The sequence below is a fragment of the Hyperolius riggenbachi genome, chromosome 5, assembly GCF_040937935.1.
Source record: "Hyperolius riggenbachi isolate aHypRig1 chromosome 5, aHypRig1.pri, whole genome shotgun sequence".
Taxonomy (NCBI): Eukaryota; Metazoa; Chordata; class Amphibia; order Anura; family Hyperoliidae; genus Hyperolius; species Hyperolius riggenbachi.
Genome location: NC_090650.1, coordinates 130,423,327 through 130,444,502, shown reverse-complemented (window position 1 = coordinate 130,444,502; position 21,176 = coordinate 130,423,327). Strand labels below are relative to the sequence as shown.

Genomic DNA, 21,176 nt, shown 5'->3' with positions numbered 1-21,176 from the left:
GACAAAGCACAGTCATCATCCTCCTCCTGCGTTGTATGCGATTGAGCTGTACTATAAGTATAGTAGCGCAATCGCATAGTGGAAATTGAAGTGCGATTGGGATCGCAAATGCGGTTGCGATCGCATTTCATAGTGGAAAAGAGCCCTAACCGAAATGGTTTTTTCCTGAATTAATGAAAGACTTACTAATGGCTATGCATGAGACAATGGGTATTAAGTCTGAGCAGAAATCTTTGACACCTTTGGATCAAATGTATAAGAGTTTGGCGGATCCTCATTCTCGGCTTATTCCAGTCCATGCTACTCTTAAGATTAGGATTAAGAAGGAGTGGGATAATCTAGGAAAAGGGCTTTTTGGCCCAGATCATTATCTAAATGTTATCTTTCTCCTGAAGATCAGGGTTTTTGGGAACCCCGCCTAAATTAGATCCATATTTTTCAAGGGTATCAGACAAAACTGACCTACTTTTTTGAGGATTTCTGGGAAATGAATGATCTCCCTAAAGTTTGGAATGCTTCCAATTATCTAGTGGACACTTCAGATGATACGGTTAAACGTACGGCCAGAACTACGGCATTAGTTAATTCAGCCAGAAGAGGTGTATGAGTAAAAACTTGGAATGATAATTCTTCAAAATCAAGTTATGTGGTGTACCTTGTGAAGGGGGTCTGCTGTTTGAGTTAGTTAGACGACCCTCCAGACAGAACGGCAGACACACACATTAAAAAAAGAGAACCCGAGGTGTGTTTAAAGAATGTTATCTGCATACAGAGGCTGGATCTGCCTATACAGCCCAGCCTCTGTTGCTATCCCAAACCCCACTAAGGTCCCCCTGCACTCTGCAATCCCTCATAAATCACAGCCATGCTGTAAGGCTGTGTTTACATCTGTAGTGTCAGTCTCAGCTGCTCCCCCGCCTCCTGCATAGCTCCGGTCCCTGCCCCCGTCCCTTCCCTCCAATCAGCAGGGAGGGAAGGGATGCAGGCGGGGACTGGAGTTCTGCAGGAGGCGGGGAGAGCAGCAGACTGACACTATAGAGATAAACACAGCCAGCTCTGACAAGCTGTTTGTCAGCAGCGTGGCTGTGATTTATGAGGGATTGCAGAGTGCAGGGGGACCTTAGGGGGGTTTGGGATAGCAACAGAGGCTGGGCTGTATAGGCAGATCCAGCCTCTGTATGCAGATAATATTCTTCAAACCCACCTCGGGTTCTCTTTAAAAAAGAAAAGAAAAAAAAGTATTCCTGTTAAAGGAATACTATCGATTCACATACACATACATTTTAGTAGCAACCTCTTAGTTGTAATATTTTCAAACTTTACTGACAAAACTGACTCTGAGCCATGAGGAGATGGGAAATTCCCCTCAGACTTGATCAGTTAACTCTGTGTAACTCTGTGTTTGACAGAGTGAACAGCTGCAGCTTCTGTGTCCTGTGTTTGGACTGAAGTGTCTGTAGAGAGCAGAGGAAATGTAACTAATTGTCACAGATTTTCATACTGTTTTTTTTGCTTTCAGAGTTTGTTTGATATTTTCTTTCTGTAGTCCGATATGCAACTCTGGCTGTGCATCGAAGCAGACACCCCTTCTGCAATTGATTTGTCCCAATATAGCTAATCCTACCCTCAATAAATTACAGCTTTTTCCTCTGATATTTAACATGAAAGGTAGGAAAATGTTTACACAGCAACTTAGAAATTATTTGTACATTGTCATTTTAGAACACTTGGGTATTGATAGTATTCCTTTAAGAAAGGACCTTTTCAAAGTAAACGGTCCCTTCGTCCCTCTTCTAAGAATGAGTCAGATCCCTAGTCCTCTAAGGGCAGGAGATGGGCTCCCTACAAGTCACAGAAGCCTAAGTCTAACTTCACTTTTACCAAGAAGTCAGATAAGCAATGACGCTAGTATTCCAGTGAGATGGAGAATTGCAAATTTCAAAACATGGCAACTACAGTGCACAAAATATTGGTTATTTAGGCTTCTTTCACAGTGGGACGTTACAGGCGCACGTTAGAGCAGCTTGTAATGCAGCCCAGCTCACAGTAATGAAAAATCAATGGGCTGTTCACACAGGGTCCACGTTGTGTTAGTGTAACGCTGGACGTTTAAAGAAAGTACATCATGCTGTGCGTAATACACGGTTTTAGCCGCATTAGACTGTTTGCATATGCTCAATAATGTGTGTTTTTGTTTTTTCTTGCAGGAGAGGGGAGAGTCCGCTGTTGTGGCCAGCCACATGACTAATTAATATGCACTGCAGTGTTAACTTCCTGGAGCGGCCGCTTATTGGCTGGCAGGACCACGTGATGCGGAGTTTATCCGATCACATGCTCTCCACAGTCTTTTGCCGCATGAGCCGTTTTCATCCGATAGTATGCGTCAAAAAGTACGCATCACAGACGCATCAAGAGACGCATAACGTGGCTCTAAATAGCGTCCAACTTCAAAGCTCACATGCATTGCGTTGGGGGCACGTTATGTGGCCTTAGCGTCGCATCTAACGCAACGTCTTAGTGGGAAAGAGCTCTTAAGGTGGTTTTTTGGAGGGATACAGAATAGAGTTCAGCCAGCATCCTTTTCAGAACTTTTGCATTACTCCCCGCTTGCAGGACCAAATAAAGTTTTCAGCCCTACAATCGGAAGTCCTTTCCCTGTTTAGAAAGAGGGAAAAAAAAAAAAAGTAATTCGAGAAGTACCGAAATGTCAGAAGACAGGGTTTCTATTGCCCTGTGTTTTTCTAGTAAGGAGATACAGGGAAATTATCAGTTCATACTAAATTTAAAGAGTCTAAACCAGAAGGTAAAATACAGAAAATTAAGGATGGATTTGATCTATTATTCATCTCTTACAGAAGGACGATTTCCTAGCCTTTCTAGACTGAAAAGATGCGTATCTTCAATTACCGATACATCTGTCTTCTCAATATTACTTAAGGTTTGCCATCCAGATGGAGGAAGAGGTAAGAATGTATCAGTTTAATGCTTTGCCCTTCGGATTATCCTCAGCTCCAGGGTTGTTTGTGAAGGTAATGTCTGGGGTTCTGGCTACACTTAGACAGAGAAAAGTTAACATTTTGGGTTACCTTGATGATTTTCTGTTTTGGTGGACATCTCCCAATTCGGTAAGAGATCAGATTGTTACGACAATAGTCTTACTACAAAATCTAGGTTGGATCATTAATTGGGAGAAATCTTCCTTAATTAAAGCCTACACAGATTATAATTTTTTTTTGGGGGGGGGGTGGCTATTTCATCAGCATATCAGACACAGGGGAAGCAATTAAATTCTATCATGGCTCATTCCACAAGAGGAATTTCGACTTCTTGGGCAGAGAGGGCAGGGGCCTCTATAGATCAGATCTGCAGAGCTGCAACCTGGTCAAGTCACAATACGTTTGTAAAGCACTATCGCCTTAATGTATCTGCCTCTGCAGGTTTATCCTTTAGAAGGAAAGTTTTGCAAGCTGTGGTCCCACCCTAAGGTTTTAACTCTTGTATATCGTCTCATCCAGGGGTGCTGTCCGAAATGACGTTCTGGGAAAGACCACTTTACTTACGGTAAAGTCTTTTCCAGTGGTCATGAGGACAGCACCCCTGCAACCCACCCTTATTTGGGTAGGAAAGAGAAATACATTTGTGTAAGCATCATTAAATGTCTGTGTCATCTTTGTATTAACTGAGGTACTGTGGCAGGTGTAGTATCTTATATGTGGCTGCCTATTGCTTATGCAAATTCTTCTTTTAACAGTTTCCTGTCCACAGTGGGGAGGGAGACAAGTCTCATCCAGGGGTGCTGTCCTCATGACCACTGGAAAAGACTTTACTGTAAGTAAAGTGGTCTTTTGCTTGTTGGTATCATTTTTTTTTGAGGTTTGAAAATATCTCTTTGGAGAAAAGTTAATAGGATATGGGTCATGACGCACTAAACTCTGGTAAATTTTCCAATACCATTTGTGCCAGGGTGGGGTTATTGTGCCAGTGTGGCTCTAATTGGTATTCCCTCTGTACTAGTAACAGTAGTATTGCTGTGACTTTCATGCACACAACATTTTTACAGAAGTATAAATCATCAGTCCTGTAGTATCTAAACTTATCACGTTTCTTTGTTTTATGTTTGCTTTTTAAAAGGGAGTAAAATAGACAAAATTAAAGGAACACTGTCAATGCCCAAGTGTTCTAAAATGACAGTGTACATGTAATGTCTAAGTAGCTCTGTAAACCTTTTCCTACTTTTCATTTTAGATAACAGAGCCAAAAGCTGTATTTCATTGTGTGTAGGATTTAGCTCTATTGGAACAAATCATTCGAAAAAAAGGTGTCTGCTTCAATGCACAGCCAGTGTTGTTTTTTGCATATCAGACCACAGAGTATTTTTCTCTGAAAGCGAAAAAGTATAAAAAGCTGTAGTGTCAGGTTCCACGCACAATTAAAAATGTTTATAACAAGTTATATTTCCTCTGCTTGCAGACAGCTCAGTCAGAGACATAGAACACAGACAGCTTGCAGCTATGAGAGCTTTCTCACAGGGTTAACAGATGTAGTGTGAAGGATTTCCCCTCATGGTCCACTGGACTGTCAGATTTGGCGTCAGTAAATAGTGAAAGGAATTTGATACAGTAAACAAAAGCGATAAGCAAGTGAAATGCATACATCACTTCTTAGCAGCACTTCGGGAACTATCTCAATCCCAGGTTAAAAAAACATGCTAGTCGATAGTGTTCCTTTAGCTGCATAAACCACAGTTTTACAAACATTTATAGTTTTCACTTTTAATCTCCAGCTGAGCAATTAAACTATCTAGAAAGAACATTGGTGTAACGTCAGAAATATCACAAAAATGTAATTCATAGCATAACAAGAATACAATGCATAAATACATTTGATATGTTGTCAGTCAATTGAAAGGTCTTCATCCATCCCAAATGTAATATGTAACTCAAAAACAATTTGTTGACAGGAAGTAAAGAGCCAAGAAGTATGCACATGTGCAGCTGCAGCTCCTCCTGCTACTGCTAAACTCCCATGTTGCTGCCAAATGCTGCTTTCTTCAGCAACGTCCTGCATGCCACGCTGCTGCTCATTATCTCCAACCGCTCTATGAAAGCTGCCCACTACACTGAACAGTCCCAAACTGCAGGTGCCCACACTGCCCAGAAGTGTACAGCTTCCTAACAGGAAGAGAACTGTGCCAGTGAAGAAGCTGTGTGTTAGCTTCCTAGAAGAGAGGACAATCACTGTCAGGTTAGATTGCACAGTCAAGAAGCCGTTGCTCTCATCAATAAGTGACTATATAATAGCATTTAGGGCTGGTTCACACGACAGCTGTGAAGCATTGCAGTGAACAATAAGCATTACAGGGGGTTGTCAAATGCATATAAAACAGTTGCTTTTAAAAAGAACAGAATTTTACTTAAGCAACAACTCTCAGAAGTGGCAAATAGCATCCATGTGACGGCAGCCACTAATGGTCCAATTTCCTGAGTGGTCGAAAACTTATCTGATCAATGGCATTGATCAGAAAAAAGGATCAATTCCAGCAAGTTTTTATTTCCTGTTATGTTTGAATACACGGTTCGTTTCCTTCGTGCGTTTCTCCTCTCAATCGTTTTTGCCACTCGATTCTGTAGTCGATTCTCTCATCTTCCGCTCATTTTTCTTATCTTTTTCCATTCACTTCTATCAGAAATCGAGCAGCGAGAGAATCAAAAAGGAAATCGGACGTGTCGGAAATTATCTATCGAACCGTCTAATCACCTAAAAACTAACCGTGTATTCCCAGCATTAGTGTTCCAGATCGATCGTTTCCGAAAATTATCGGATATTCGATCGTTCTGGAAATTTTACTATTTTTCGCCACCATAGAGGTGTCCATTAATGATACCATTGTAAGATCTTACCACTTCTATGTAATATGAGGGACTCCCTAAAGTAACCACTCAAATAATATTCACTGTTTGCCCTTCTATATAGATTTTGTAAAATTGTACAATCAAGAATGTATCATTAGTAGGTACTATAAGCCAGATCTACAGCAGCAATTCACATGCCTTCAGATGCCTTTCACAAACTCCTCCATGAACACTCATTCATTCTGTGGTGAAGCAGTCGATCTGCAGCACTAAAAAGACAATGTGTAAATGTTTGTGCGAACCAGCCCTCCTTAGGTAGTTGGGGGCTCAGGCAGGAGTATGGATCGGAATGAAGAAGCTGGAGGAAGCTCTGAATTCTCCTGTGGCCACTTCTTTACTGTTTATAAAATATCAGCAATAATAACTAGATATCCAGTTAAATCAATACCTTGGAAATGTCTAAAATTAGATTTTTTTAAGGGCTGTTGGGCAGCCACTAACCACAATGCTTTCGTAAATATCTAGTCTATTATTTTATGCTGTCTACATAAGGTTCCAAATCTTAGGTGTCCACAGGATCTCACAGTCAACACAAATCCCAGATCATAATTACTGTCCATGATATCATCCCTGAGGAATGTTCGTTCAATAAGATCTCATCTATCCGAGCATGCCAGGGTTAGGCATTGCACATTTTTATTCTATTAACACATAACACCTCCTGGACAAAGTGATTGTCGAAATGTCCTTAAGTGTATTGTTCTTGAAGCAGAGGATTTAACTTTTATATCTTCAGCAAGCCCGTATGAGCAGCACCACCAGAAATATCAGACCCAGTAAAGATATTGCTGCAAACAGGAAGAGTAGTCCAGCAAAGACTGTAGGCCTCAGAGGAAGAAGAATCAGTGGTCTCTCTGCAGGGATCATGTTGGTGAGATTCAGCATGTAACCCAGTGACCAAGCAATGCTGCTGTTTCCAACCTGTACATTTACAAAAAATTAAGATGCAAGACAAATTACATTTAAGAGCAGTAACAAGAACATGGGTAATTATTCTAATATTTCACACAAAGTGTCACATGGATTATGGCTGGAATACCGGTACTTCAAGAGATGGCTTGCTCTAAAATATAACTCATGATGAACCCATCGCATCACAGAAATTGTAAATTACATTTATATGCAAACTGTATATAAACTGTATAGTGTATACCCATGTTTACATTTTCTAGTCAATTTGATCGATTTAGTTTAGTGATTCTGGCTATAAATGTTCCTTCTTAAAACAGAAGGTATTTGCGATAATTCAGCTTTCAGTGAGCATGTATGGTTTCCCATGATGCATCATTCTCAAATATGCACACTTATTACATATATACTGTATTATTATAATAATAATTTGCATTAAACAAAACTTTGTGCATTGCACGGAAACCATTTTTGCTTAATTCATTTTTCTGTTATCTAGCTAATTGGATTTGCAATTCAGACTTCCTGAGCTAATGTCACATGTTGCTTAGTAAGTCTGAACAATACTGCATGAGCTGTTCAAACTTTCCCACTCTGATTATCCAAGTAGGATGAGCCCACCCATTTCCGTTTGTCTCTCACTCTATGAATTTCACATACACTCTTATTTGCAAGTTTGTGAAGCAGCCACACTTAGTATTTTAAAGAGACACTGAAACGAAAAAAAAACATGATATGAAATTGATTGTGTAGTACGGATAATTACTAGAACATTAGAAGCAAAGAAAATATTCTCATATTTTTATTTTCAGTTATATAGTGTTTTTTTATAACATTGCATCATTCTCTAATATTTGCAGTTTACACTACTCAGCATCCTAAATGATTTTGCAGAGCAGGCAAGTGAACTTTTGACCTGTCCTCTTGGGAAGAAAAAAAGAATACAATGCCTGGCAGTTGAGATAACAAGTTTCAGAAGACTGAACTCTCCGTGACTTTGAAAGTTGTGGCGCTCAATGGCTTTTTTGCATAACAACTGGAGTTTAACTCTCCCTGTACTGGAAACAATATTAGACTTATACTGTATATCTGCTGCTAATGTTTGTGTCTCTTTAACCACTTCACTACTGAGAGGTTTTTCCCCTTATGTACCAGAGCAATATACACCTTTTAGCTCTCCTTCTATTCATTCGCCTAAACCTTTATTACTACTTGTCACAATGAAACGATCTATATCTTGTTTTTATGCCACCAATTAGGCTTTCTTTGGGTGGTACATTTTGCTAAGAATTATTTTATTTTAAATGCATTTTATTGGAAAAAAATTCATTCATTCTGAGTTTTCGGCCTTTATAGTTTTAAAATAATACATGCTACCGTAATTAAAACCCACACATTTTATTTGCCCATTTGTGCCAGTTATTGAAACGTTTAAAATATTCCCCTAGTACAATGTATTGCATTAATGTTTTATTTGGAAATAAAGGTGTATTTTTTCAGTTTTGCTTCCATCACTATTTACAAGCCCATATTTTCAAAATTAATAATAATATAACCTCTTGATATATATATTAAAAAAAAAATTCAGTCCATAAGGTAACTATTTATGTATTTTTTAATTGTAATTTTTTTTTTTGTAATGCAAAATTTTTATTTGGGTAATTATGGGATAGTGTGGGAGGTAAGGTGTTCATTTTAAATGCAAGTGTGGGTCTTTTTATTAAAATAAATGTATGTAGGTGTAATTTTACTATTTGGCCACAAGCTATCCTCACACATTACTTTCTGTTACCATACTATAAGTATGCGTACAGGAAGTAATGCGTGGACGTGCTACTTTCGGTAATTACAATGACTGCAGACATCTCATTGATGCCGGTGATCAATCATTCACACGGAGACTTAGACTAATGAATTGGAACAGCGTAACTGAGTATACTATTAGTTGTTAGCACAGCAAGTGGCTGTGGATCCACACAAAAACTAGTAGCTATATGTATCATGCATACTTTGTTGGCAAGCAAGTAAGATGTTTTTAGGCTAGAAAAATAGTAGGATAAAGATAAAATATTTACTTAATTAAATCATTTTTGTGTTACCTCTACCCTGGGCTGCTGATCCCTCAGAAGTGACCACACCAATGTGGCACACGCCAATCTAGCCTCCTTCTACCGTGACTCCACTCCTGTGGCCACAGCCTGTCGGCTTCAGAGTGCGCCATGTGCGACCTCATCATTCAAATGCATGTAAGTTCCTGGAAAACCCATCAAGAGAAAGCAGAGGCCATGGAGGCCTCCTGAAGGAAGGAAGGAAGGAAGGGGGTGGGGACAGCGAGCACTAACAATATGGTTACTTTAGATGAGGCCTCACCTCAGAAGATAATTCATACTCAAGTCAATTGGAACTAAACACAAAACACCATATTTTTTTAAATATAAGACGCACTATTTCTCCCATAAATTGGGAGAAAAGTAATTGCGTCTTATATTCCAAATACAGAGAGTTGGGGACTCCATGTTTTGTCCTCGTGTCCTCCTCCCCTCCCCCTGAATAGATGAAAGCATCGGCAGCAGATTTCACCTAATCTATTGGAGCCCACAGAGATTAAAGACCTGTCCTCTCTTTCACTGTTCCCCTAGTGCCAGCTTCTGCTGATGTCACGATCAGCAGAAGCTGGCACTAGGGGAACAGTGAGACAGAGGAGAGGTGTGTGATAACCACGGGCTTCAGTGGATTAGCTGAGAGATGCTGCTACTGCTTTCTTCTATTCAGGGGGAGCGGAGGAGGACACGGGGTGGAGTGGAAGAGACATGGGGGTCAGAAAGGGACACATGGGGAACAGAGGAAGACACATGGGGGACACTTGAGGTACAAGGGGGACACAATAGTTGGTGGAGAACATCTACAAGATGCTCTTGGACCATGGATGCACCAAGTTTAGCATACTTTTTTCCCTGGCTTTTGCCCTCTAAGGCCCCATTCACACTAGAGCGTTTTTGGCAAAACGCTCAAACGCTAGCACTTTTTAAAAGCGCTAGCGTAATAAAACCCTATTGGCCCATTTTTACTTGGGCGTTTTGCGCTAATTGCTGCATATTGGCCAAAAATGAGCAAAACCGCGAAACGCAAACGCGTCACCTGCACCATTTTCGGGCGACTTACCGGCGATCGCGTTTCAGTGCAATCGCGGCAAAATCACCGCAGTGTTCAGTGATTTTTCTGCGTGAAATCGTTGAAAAATAAACTCCTGCAAAACGCCAGCAAAAATTGCAGGCGTTTCGCGTTTTGTACGTGTGAATGGGGCCTAAAGCTAGGTGTGTCTTATAGTCCGGAGCGTTTTATATTCCTGAAAAATATGGTAATTGTTGATAAAATTAATATTGAGTTGAAATGCAGCCTCCCAGTTTTTGGCATGTTTATCTATTGCAATACACTTTCTGCCAATAAGGATGGCAGCGCAAGATGGCAGCTTAAACAGGACGTTTGTCACTTTCCCATGGCTTATCACGTACTTCAAACACATGTAACTAATGCCTGTGTTGAATGATAGAGAAAAAGATGTAACCCAGCTGAAGGCAACCCACAGCAGTCGTTTTATCATTTAGTTTCTTTGCCCTGCTTGGAGCATCCCCACTTCCTAGCTGAGCAATTGGGATTACCTCAGGACATGAAAAACCATCTTTCCAGGAATGCGGAAAACAGTAATAAACACCAAGAATGCTGAATGTTTGTCAGAGGCTACCTTGAGAAACATTTTAAACTACAATTATCCTTAAAAAAAAACTGTAAAAAGAATTTAAGAATTTCCAATGGAGTGAAATCTGTACATTTACCTCTTTCTGAAACTGAATCTGTGGCCAAGATTCTCTGTCAAATTTGTACCCATAGACTAGAAGGTAGTAGATATAATTGGCTGAGAAGCAGTAGGATCGTGCATATTTTTCATCAAACCTCGGAAGGAGCTGTGGAAGCTGAAAGAAACGTGTCGGTCATTGTTAGCATAAGAAAACATGTTCTTCCTATTTACCTGTGAATTACATTTGCAATGAAACAAATGCACTTCATTACCAAGAGCCTAATTATGTAAGCTGTATGATGGTGCATTGTGATACTTCAGCTTAGTTCTGCAACAACTGTCAAATCAGTAAATGAGCAGTAGTGGTATTCAAAAACAATGATCTGTCACACTCTTGCCATGATGGGCTGCTGATACAGCTGTGCATAGCTTCCCTGAAATGGATAGAGAAACAGAGCACTTCCGTACACATTCCCCTGTACATTGCCTGCCAGAGATGAAAGCCCATCCACAAATGTGTAGCTATCTTCTCCATAATAATAACTGGAAAGTAAAAATAACAATATAAAAATGTTCCTCACTAAACATCTTATAAATGCAGGGAGGATGCTGATCACCAGACAATGGAAAACAGGCATCCCTCCTATTCTAGCAGGCTGACTGCTAGGAGTATCTAATATGTAGAGAATGGAAGAGCTTACGCAATCCATTCATGGCATAGAGGAGCACCGTTGGTGCACCTGGTTAGTATGGCTTGAGTTCACTGAAACTGCAGACACAATATTGTCTACGGTGACTAAGCTGGAATTTTATATTAATTTATTTAATGAAATGATGTTTAGGATAAATGAGTGGGCCTTCCCACTTCTACGTTTATCTCTCTCTTGGAGTAAATAGGTAACTGCCTAGTTACCATAGTGGTCATAAGAAAAGTAAGAATATTATCAAACAAAAATGTTAAAATATTTATAATTGTGTTATTTTTTTCATATGCATGCTTTTTTCTGTTGATCTGCATCCTTTCTTCTTCTGTCATGTAAGCTTGTTCTGTACACCATTTTCTCCTTTTTCAGTCTTCTTTAATCCCCTTGACTACTTCTTTTTCTTTTTTTTTAATTGTGATTGCACCTCACTGTCCACTTTCATGCTAGACACATCTCACAACTAACAATCAAAAGCCCCATGGGACACTCATTTCAATGTCCCACCATGGCTTCCTATTGGTCCATTTGTGTGGGCAAATAGGGCTCCTTTGCAACAAAATTCAATTCAAATAAGACCCTGCCAAGAAATTCAATATTTGAATTTCTTACCAAGCACTTTTGTTGGTCCATATGGTCCCAAATAATTTTATCATTTTCATTTTATTAAAATATTATTTTGTCTGGATTTTTTTCTGGACACCCCACCACCTGAACAGTGGAGATGATGCAATACAAGCATCTGAGATGGCCACACCCACTGACCCTAAAACAAAGCCATTGAATTTCACCGATTTTGGTCATGTGACCAAAATGTATTATTTTTGGCTACACATCACCACTTTACATAATGTTAGCATTTGAGCACCTTGTTTACTGATTTTTTTTAGATGGTATTTTTGGATGTGTGCCTGGAGATTTTGATATCCTTGTATTTTGAAACACTGTCCATGTGCTAAAGTCCACTGCACAATATACCAAGTTTTGGGATTCATAAACCTGTATAATGTACAAGAGTGTACCTATGGTCAAGACTCACTTTGGTATGATGATGGGTTAGAAGAGTACAAACCTTACTCCAATCCTGAGAACAGAAGTTCGTCATACTTGAGTTAAATTCATCTAATGGGAAGTGTCCAGTCAGATTTAAGGCATTTGCGGTGTAATAAAATCCTGAAAAGGCCTGAAAAATAAAGAAATACTTGATTGTGGGAATGCATGGACATTTTTGGTAACCTTTATCTTTTCATCATCAATTATGTCTAACCACCTCATGCCATAGGCTGCGTGAGTGCATGTGCATTCGGCAGAATGGGTGTTTATATAAACATCATATATACAGTAATGGTGCACAAATAGGATGTTTATAAACATTAATTTTGCATAAAGTGCTTAAAAAATAAAAACAATATCACCATTTAAAAGACAAAAGTGAGAAGAATATAGAGGCTGCAATATTTATTTCCTTTTAAACAATACTAGTTGCCTGGCTGCTGATCTATGTGACTGCAGTAGTGTCTGAATCACACCAGAAATAAACATGCAGATAATCTTGTCAGATCTGACAATAATGTCAGAAACACCTGATCTGCTGCATGCTTGTTCAGGGTCTATGGCTAAAAGTATTAGAAGCAGAGCATCAGCAGGACAGCCAGGCAATCAGTATTCCTTAAAAGGAAATAAATATGGCAGCCTTCATATCACTCACGCTTCAGTTGTCCTTTAAAGGAAACCTGAAATGAGAGGTATATAGAGGCTGCCATATTTATTTCTTTTTACAGTGGATCCGAGATAAACTTTTACTCATTGCATTATTGTGTTTCTTTCATATATAGGGTATTCCTCAAGCCAAATACCGTATTTTGCGGAATATAAGACGCTCCGGCATATAAGACGCACCTAGATTTAGAAGGCAAAAATCAGGGAAAAAAAAAACTAAACCTAGGTGCGCCTATGTTGCAGGGGTGTCTTATGGACCTTTAACCCCCCCAAAACTGTCTCTATCTAAGCTGAACTGCTCATCTACACTAAATCCTGCTACATTACACTTCACTTACCCCTGCTGCCCCCACCAACTACACTACACTACACTACACGAACTAACCCCTGCAGCCAACCCAAACTACACTACACTTCACTAAGTAACCCCTGTAGAAACCCAAACTACACTACACTACTACACTACACTTCACTAACTAACCCCTGCAGCCAACCCAAACTACACTACACTACACTAACTAAATCCTGCACCCAACACAAACTACACTACACTTTGCCCCTGCAGCATCTCACCTGATCCTGCTGCCGCGATCCTGTCCTCCTCCGCCTGACTGCCGACTTCCAAGGGTCATCTGAGGGTCCCAACTGTGGTCATCTGAGGGTCCCAGCCATCCCATCCAGAATCCCGGCTCTTCAGTGTCCCAGTCGCCAGATCGTCTTCACTGCAGACAGCAGCCATGCGGTAATCACGCGCTGCTGCCTCGCCGACATCCTCCATGGTAACGGCGTCCTCTTCCTAGTTACGGTGCCCCCTTCTGTGTGACGAGCAGCGCATGTGCACCTGACGTCATGCGTGACCCCGGCGCACGTGCGCCTGAAGTCATGCGTGACCCGGCGCACATGCGCCGCTCGTCACACGGAAGGGGGCACCGTAACTAGGAAGAGGACGCCGTTACCATGGAGGATGTCGGCGAGGCAGCAGCGCGTGATTACCGCATGGCTGCTGTCTGCAGTGAAGACGATCTGGCGACTGGGACACTGAAGAGCCGGGATTCTGGATGGGATGGCTGGGACCCTCAGATGACCACAGCTGGGACCCTCGGATGACCCTTGGATGGCGGCAGTCAGACGGAGGAGGACAGGATCGCGGCTGCAGGAACCGGTAAGTATGTTTTGGGGCCCAAATACCGTACCTTTAGAATATAAGACGCACCCACTTTTTCCCCCTAGTTTTGGGGAAGAAAAAGTGCGTCTTATATTCCGAAAAATACGGTACTTTTTTTGTTTTGTTTTAATACTCTAATTCCCTATAAACTAAACAAGCCTCGCCCACAGCTTTTTCAGAGAGCCTTGGCACTGTAGCAAGGGCTTATGGGAGATCAGTCTGGGCAGGAGGAGGAGGAGGTTACTAGCCAGAGATTTCAGAGGGAGAGGGGAGGAAGGAGAAGGAGAGCAGAGTGACTTTGTCACAGGCAGAGAGCTGGAGATGCTTTTAGCTTTGCCTGTGTGTAATGTCTACAAACAACATGGCAGCTCTCGTATCACAGGAAGAAATAATCATATTCTGTTGAAGCTGTTTGCAGCTAGATTAGCTGTGTAAACTATCTAAACTTTAGATAAGATACAGTATATAGACAAGTTACTTATTATAGTTAGTTTTTCATCTCGGATCCGCTTTAAGCAATACCAGTTCCCTGGCAGTCCTGCTGATCTTTCTGGCATCACTACTGTCTGAAGTACACACCTGAAAAAAGCATGCATCTGACATTGTCAGAGCACCTGGTTGTTCAAGGTTTATGGATAAAAGTATTAAGATGCCCATACACTCAATTTTCCCATTCAGTTCCCAGCAGATCCAACTCATCTGCTGGGAATCGATTCTCCAAATTGTTAGATCGATCAGTTTTTTTCGATCAGACAGGTCGGAAAATGTAGGTCGATCGGGGGCGGAGCAAGAGCATTGGTGGATAATTTGCCCATAGCTTAGCATTACATCGAACAGTGCAATGCTGCAGTACGATCGATTTTCAATAGATTCCCTACTGGAATCTATTAGAAATTGATGTGCAGTGTGTGGTCTTTTCAGAAAGGAATCAATCGTTTTGGAACATTGGGTGGAAATCTATAAGTGTATGGCCAGCTTTAAAGGCAGAGCATCAGCAGGATGCCCAGGCAATTTGCATTGTTTAATTAGAAATTCATATGTCATCCTTCATATTCCTCTCACTTTAGGTGGTGCTGCTCCTCTCAGAAATGTGTTTTCTCTCCCCCTCCCCTCCCTGCTGGTGGGACATTTTGTTTGAAAAGAGAAGTAATGAATAAAAAGGAAGCTGGAGACATTTTAATCCTGCACAAAGTTGCTGTGTTTCATCATTTTGTTTTTAAATTTCCTTTTAATAATTATTTTGCTCCCCCACCTCAAGGTAGATCTCTAAAGGCGCCAAGCACTCAACACAATCAGTTTTCTCATTCGATTCCTTGCAGATTAGGACAGAAAATGTAAAACAATTAGGGGCGGGGCAGAGCATCGATGCTTTGCACTGCATTAAACAGTGAAACTCTGCAGTTTGATTGATTTTCACTAGAGTCCCTGCTGGAATCTAATGAAATTTGATGTGCAGAGTGTGGTAGGAATCGATTTCCCCTGAACTGATTATTTTCAGAAAGGAATCGATCGTTTTGGAACATTGGGTGGAAATCTATAGTATTTGCATTAAAAGCCATCAAAGCTCACTTTAAAAGCACCCAATTTGCTTGTTGCCTTCATGAATCCAAGGCCAGTGTAACATAACTATGACCAGCCAACTGAATTCTTATTATGTCTGCTATGATGGGTTTTCATGTTTTTCATAGGCATCACTTATATAGTAGAGAAGTGGTAAGATTGAAGCTTGGGACATAATGTTCTATTTTTATTGCCAGAACATAGTGATTTATCTTGGAAAAGGAGAAGCATAGGTAAGAATACTAATTAAAGATGCAGTAGGGTATTCTACCGTGTTAGCCATCAGTAAAAGCAAGAAGTTTTAAATCAGGATGATACCATTTATTGGCTAACTAAAAAGAATAAGAATAAGCGAGCTTTCGGCTTTGCAGCCTTCGTCAGGCTTACAATCCTGTATGCTTGCAGGCTAATGTTCTATGTACCCCCTTTTGATGTTGCATGTATAAAGCTGTCTGTACCATCAGCCTGCAAGCATACAGAATTGTAAGCCCGATGAAGGCTGCAAAGCCGAAAGCTCGCTTATTCTTATTCTTTTTAGTTAGACAATAAATGGTATCATCCTGATTTAAAACTTCTTAATTAAAGATGCAATTTAGTCACAATTACACATTTTATAAATCACTCCCTGTGCCCTGTGTCTGTCGACTTCTAGCATGTAGCCCGGCCCACTTGCAGAAAGTGCCATGGCACTTCTCTATCCGAGACAGAGAAAATGCCATGGAACTGCAAGGGGGCTGGGCTACATGCCGGAAGCCGTCGGATATGGGGCTTGGGGACTGAAGAAACAGACCCGGGGGGTAATTAAAACTATTTTACAAGAGGATCTATAGAATGTATAATTATTACTGAAAAGTCTCTTTAAAGAAAATTGGAAGTAAAATATAAAAGAGATTAGCAATTTCTACAAAAAAAAAAATCTGATTTATCCTAAATGTATTTGATTTCTAAGCAAATATGGTAGGCAAGATTTCTCCTCTAGTGGCAAAACACAATGCAATACACAAATATCCAACCTACCCTATAGCCAACACACACAGGTAATGTCAGTGTCTCCTTCCTTCTCATTACAGGTGACTACATTTGGGGAAATAAGCTGCATACTGTAATGGGTGAATGTCACCCAGAACAATGTTTCCTGATCACTTCAAGTGGCATGTTTTTCCTGAATCAGTGTACAGGTGAATAGCCTAGCTCTTGTTATAGTAAAATCTAATGCCTTGTACATACGCCAGGTGGTTCTTGGCTAAGGCCGCTGCTCAAGGTCACACCTCTGCTGAGAATTTAGCATGTGTACAACTGCCCCCAATCCCCCTTGGAATGTCAGGACTCGATCAACCTGGGGGATGGACTTGGCCAAGTGTTTTGTTCTGCCCATTCACCCTGCCCTCTGTGCATTCTGCTATGTGCCACTTCATTGGCCCTCATCCCCTCTCCATAGCAACAGAACGCATTGCTAGTCTGGAGGCTAGCAATGCATCTGTACAGCCTTGGCTTTGCACTATCGACCAAGGGATCCCTCTCGGCCCGCATTCCTAATATGTATGTGCGAGGCTCAAACAAAGACCTCCTGCAAACATTATATAAATAAAACATATCCTAATTTACTTTATCTTTACTCTGCACCCTGGTCCCTTCCTATACACTTTCCTGGTGACTAGTGGTCCTCCCTGGCAGGGTAGTGTAATGGTTAAGGGCTCTGCCTCTGACACAGAAGACCTGAGTTCAAATCTTGACTGTTCCTGTTCAGTAAGCCAGCACCTATTCAGTAAGGAGTCCTTGGGCTTGACTCCCTAACACTGCTACAGTATACTGAGCGCACCATTGTGGCTGCAGCTTAATCGCTTTGAGTCCACCAGGAGAAAATGTTAAATGTTAAAGGAATTATCAGGCAAAAAAAAAGTTTCACTTACCTGGGGCTTCTACCAGCCCCATGCAGCCATCCTGTGCCCTCGTAGTCTCTCACTGCTGCTACAGTCCCCTCCGCCAGCTAGTTTTGTTTTTGCCGACCTCGGGGTTGGCGGGCCGCATTGCGTACATTTTTGCGCATTCCCGTTGGTGCAGGAACATTAACACATACGTTTTTACGCGTTGAACCAAGTAATTTGGGAGCAATTCACTAAGCCAAAACCACTTTTTAAATAAGATGTTATTTGTCTTGTCTAAAATAAACTTCCCCATATCCATCATACATATATAATATGAATATGCACCAAAAGTCCCAGGTGTCGCCCTGGATGATAGACATAACCAAAATATTAAAGAAAATGCTCCAAAAAACAAAATACACTTTTGGCTGCCGTGTAAAGAGAGGATAACAATAACACTTCCTGTTTTTCAATTATTATAATTTCTATGTGACATTAAAAAATGGTGACCCTTACCGCAAACTTTCCTTTCACCTTGGGCTGGTAAACACCATCAAAAGAGCAGTCTTGTTCTCCATGACATGCTGTGAAGTTAAATAAACTTGACACCCTTTGCAAACACTGGACTGGATTTCCTGTGCCCCTGAAAGTGATCTTTTGATCCGGGTTGTAATTTGTCGGTCGAAATGTTTCAGAACACAGACTTCCAAATATGTGACTCATTGTGAGGTTCACCTTGTAGTTCTGAGGATAGCAGGGGTTGTCAACATAAGCTTTTGTTCGTATGCCCTAAATATAAAATAAAAGTAATGTAACAGAGAAAAAGAATCTTTTAATAACGTTTTATTATTATATTATTATTATTATTTATTTATAAAGCGCCAACATATTCCGTGGCGCTGTACAATGTAAGAAAACAAACAAGGGTTACATAATGATACAGACAATGATATACATCAAATATAAACACTGATACAAGATACAGCACTGCTGATTACAATTTGATTTAACATGATGACTAAAATGTATAAATGTCTAACAGTGTGCAAGCAATTAAATTAATAACAGTCCATGACACAAAAGGGTGAGAGCCCTGCCCTTGCGAGCTTACAATCTAAAGGAATGGGGTGGAAACAAGAGGTGGGGATGTATACAGTATATGTACAGGCAGTGCGTACCGGTAATTACGTTATTTAGTGGGTGCATGGCCTAAGCTAGAGAATATGCTTGTCGGAAAAGGTGGGTTTTGAGGGAGCGTTTAAAGATTTCAAAGGTGGGAGAGTGGCGGATGTGTTGTGGAAGGGCATTCCAGAGGAGGGGTGAGGCACGTGAGAAGTCTTGCACACGTGAATGTGAGGAGGTAATTGTAGAAGAGGATAGAAGAAGCTCATGTGCAGATCTGAGATTGCGGTTGGGTTGGTATCTGGAGACTAGTGAGGAGATGTACAGGGGAGAGAGATCGTGGAGAGCTTTGTGGGTTAGGGTTAAGAGTTTGAACTGAATCCTTTCATTAATTGGTAGCCAGTGAAGAGCTTGACAGAGAGGGTCAGCAGAGGAAGAGCGAGAGGAGAGATGAATGAGTCGAGCAGCAGAGTTCAGTACAGAATTGAGCGGTGTTAGTCGGTTAGTTGGAAGTCCACCAAGCAATATATTGCAATAGTCCAATCGAGATATAATAAGAGCATGTACTAACATTTTGGTTGTGTCATGGGAGAGAAAAGGTCGGATACGTGCTATGTTTTTCAGTTGGAAATGGCAGGAGCTGGTTAGGGAGTTAATGTGAGGAGTAAATGAGAGAGAAAAATCAAATATTACCCCCAAGCACCGTGCTCTGGGAACTGATGTTATAGACGTGGTGTTAACATTTATTGTAATATCAGGCAAAGGGGTGGACAGGGATGGTGGAAAGACTATGAGTTCAGTTTTATTCATATTAAGTTTTAAGAAGCGAGAGGACATGAAAGAGGAAATAGCGGACAGACAGTCGGGAACCCGTGTGAGGAGGGATTTAAGGTCTGGGGCCGAGAGGTACAGTTGTGTATCGTCTGCATATAGGTGGTATTGGAAACCAAATGAGCTGATTAAGTTACCAAGACTGTGCATGTAGATGGAGAAGAGGAGGGGACCGAGGACAGAGCCTTGAGGTACCCCTACAGACAGAGGATGTGAAGAGGAGGCCTGATCTGAATTAGAAATAGTGAAAGACCTTCCAGAGAGGTAGGAAGATATCCAGGAGAGAGAGAGGTCCTTTATTCCTATAGATGAAAGGATCTGTAGGAGTAGAGTGTGGTCGACAGTGTCGAATGCTGATGACAGATCTAGAAGGTTGAGTATGGAATAATAGCCTTTGGATTTAACTTAACATTAAAACTCAAACTTCTTAATTTTTGTTCCAGCAGTGTGTGTTCAATTTTTCCCCAAATCGCAATCGCTGGCCTGCACGATCCTTGGTGCATTTTGGCTCATACCCCACAGATAGCGGCACAATTACAGATAGTGGAAATAGAGGAATCACATGCAATCACGTTTCCTAATGGAAAATCACCCTTAACTACTTGCCGACCGCGTCACACCAATGGGCGTAAACATTTATCGGGATGGGTTCAGACCCCACCAGCAGAATAGGGGGGGAGAATCACTTGGGTGCTGAGTTGTGCAGCCCTGCAGTGAGGCCTTAAAGCTGCAGTGGCCAATTTAACAATTTAACAAAACAAAAAATGGCCTGGTCTTTAGAGGGGTTTAACACTGCGGTCCTCAAGTGAAAAAACAAACGTATGATATAATGAATTGTATGTGTAGTACAGATAATGAATAGAACAATAGTAGCAAAGAGTTTCATATTTTATCTTTAGTTATATAGTGTTTTTTTTTCTTATAAAATTGCATCATTCTGTCACAGCTGCAGTTTTTAAAACCATACTCTGTCCTTTAGGCTACGTTCACAGTGGGACGTTGCGGAGCTGCGTTATAAAGTCATAATGCAGCTTACTAGACTGCAATGATAATCCTATGCGATGTTCACAGTGCAAAGTTAGCGTTGCATTGGAACGTTTAGCATTATGGTGATGCACTGCTGCAATGCATTACCTCTAAACGCACACGTTACCAGGTACAGGAAAGCATACTTTTCATTGCCTGTATGCTTTACTGTACCTACTGTATGCGATGGTAACACAGCATTAATGTGCGTTACCACCTTTTTTTTGCGTTGCGTTGTAATGCTGTGTTACAACTTTAATGTTGCATTAACGTCCCACTGCGAATAAGCCCCGAAGCTATAAAACGAAGCAGAAATAATGACAATTTGAACTTTCCTGCAGTAAAACCTATCTCAACCTTTCTCTTACTGTTTCTTAGCTGTTTAAGTGCTTCAGAAAACAGGACTGTATTCAACCCAGTTGGGTCGAATACCTCAAATAAGCTATTTTGCATAGATAACAACTGAAGATTTTAAACTCTTCCTGTACCGGAAAACAATGAGACTCTTTTCTTTGCTACGAATGCTTGCTTTTTTTTTTGTAAACAGCTATTTCCAACAATGCAACAAGG

The 21,176-nt window shown here is 40.9% G+C and overlaps 1 protein-coding gene across 4 annotated transcripts in view; it reads right to left on the bottom strand.

Annotated features, from left to right (window-relative positions):
• Window positions 1-4,821: 4,821 nt before the first annotated feature.
• ENTPD3 (ectonucleoside triphosphate diphosphohydrolase 3) overlaps window positions 4,822-21,176 on the bottom strand; it is a 72,062-nt gene continuing 55,707 nt past the window's right edge. For all 4 annotated transcript variants that reach the window (XM_068234478.1, XM_068234481.1, XM_068234479.1 and 1 more), the window contains exons 7-10: window positions 18,144-18,416; window positions 12,391-12,501; window positions 10,655-10,792; window positions 4,822-6,833 (exon numbers count right to left, since the gene is read on the bottom strand). In XM_068234478.1, coding sequence (XP_068090579.1) covers window positions 6,645-6,833; window positions 10,655-10,792; window positions 12,391-12,501; window positions 18,144-18,416 — 711 coding nt within the window. In that variant the 3' untranslated portion in view covers window positions 4,822-6,644. The remainder of the gene's footprint in view (window positions 6,834-10,654; window positions 10,793-12,390; window positions 12,502-18,143; window positions 18,417-21,176) is intronic.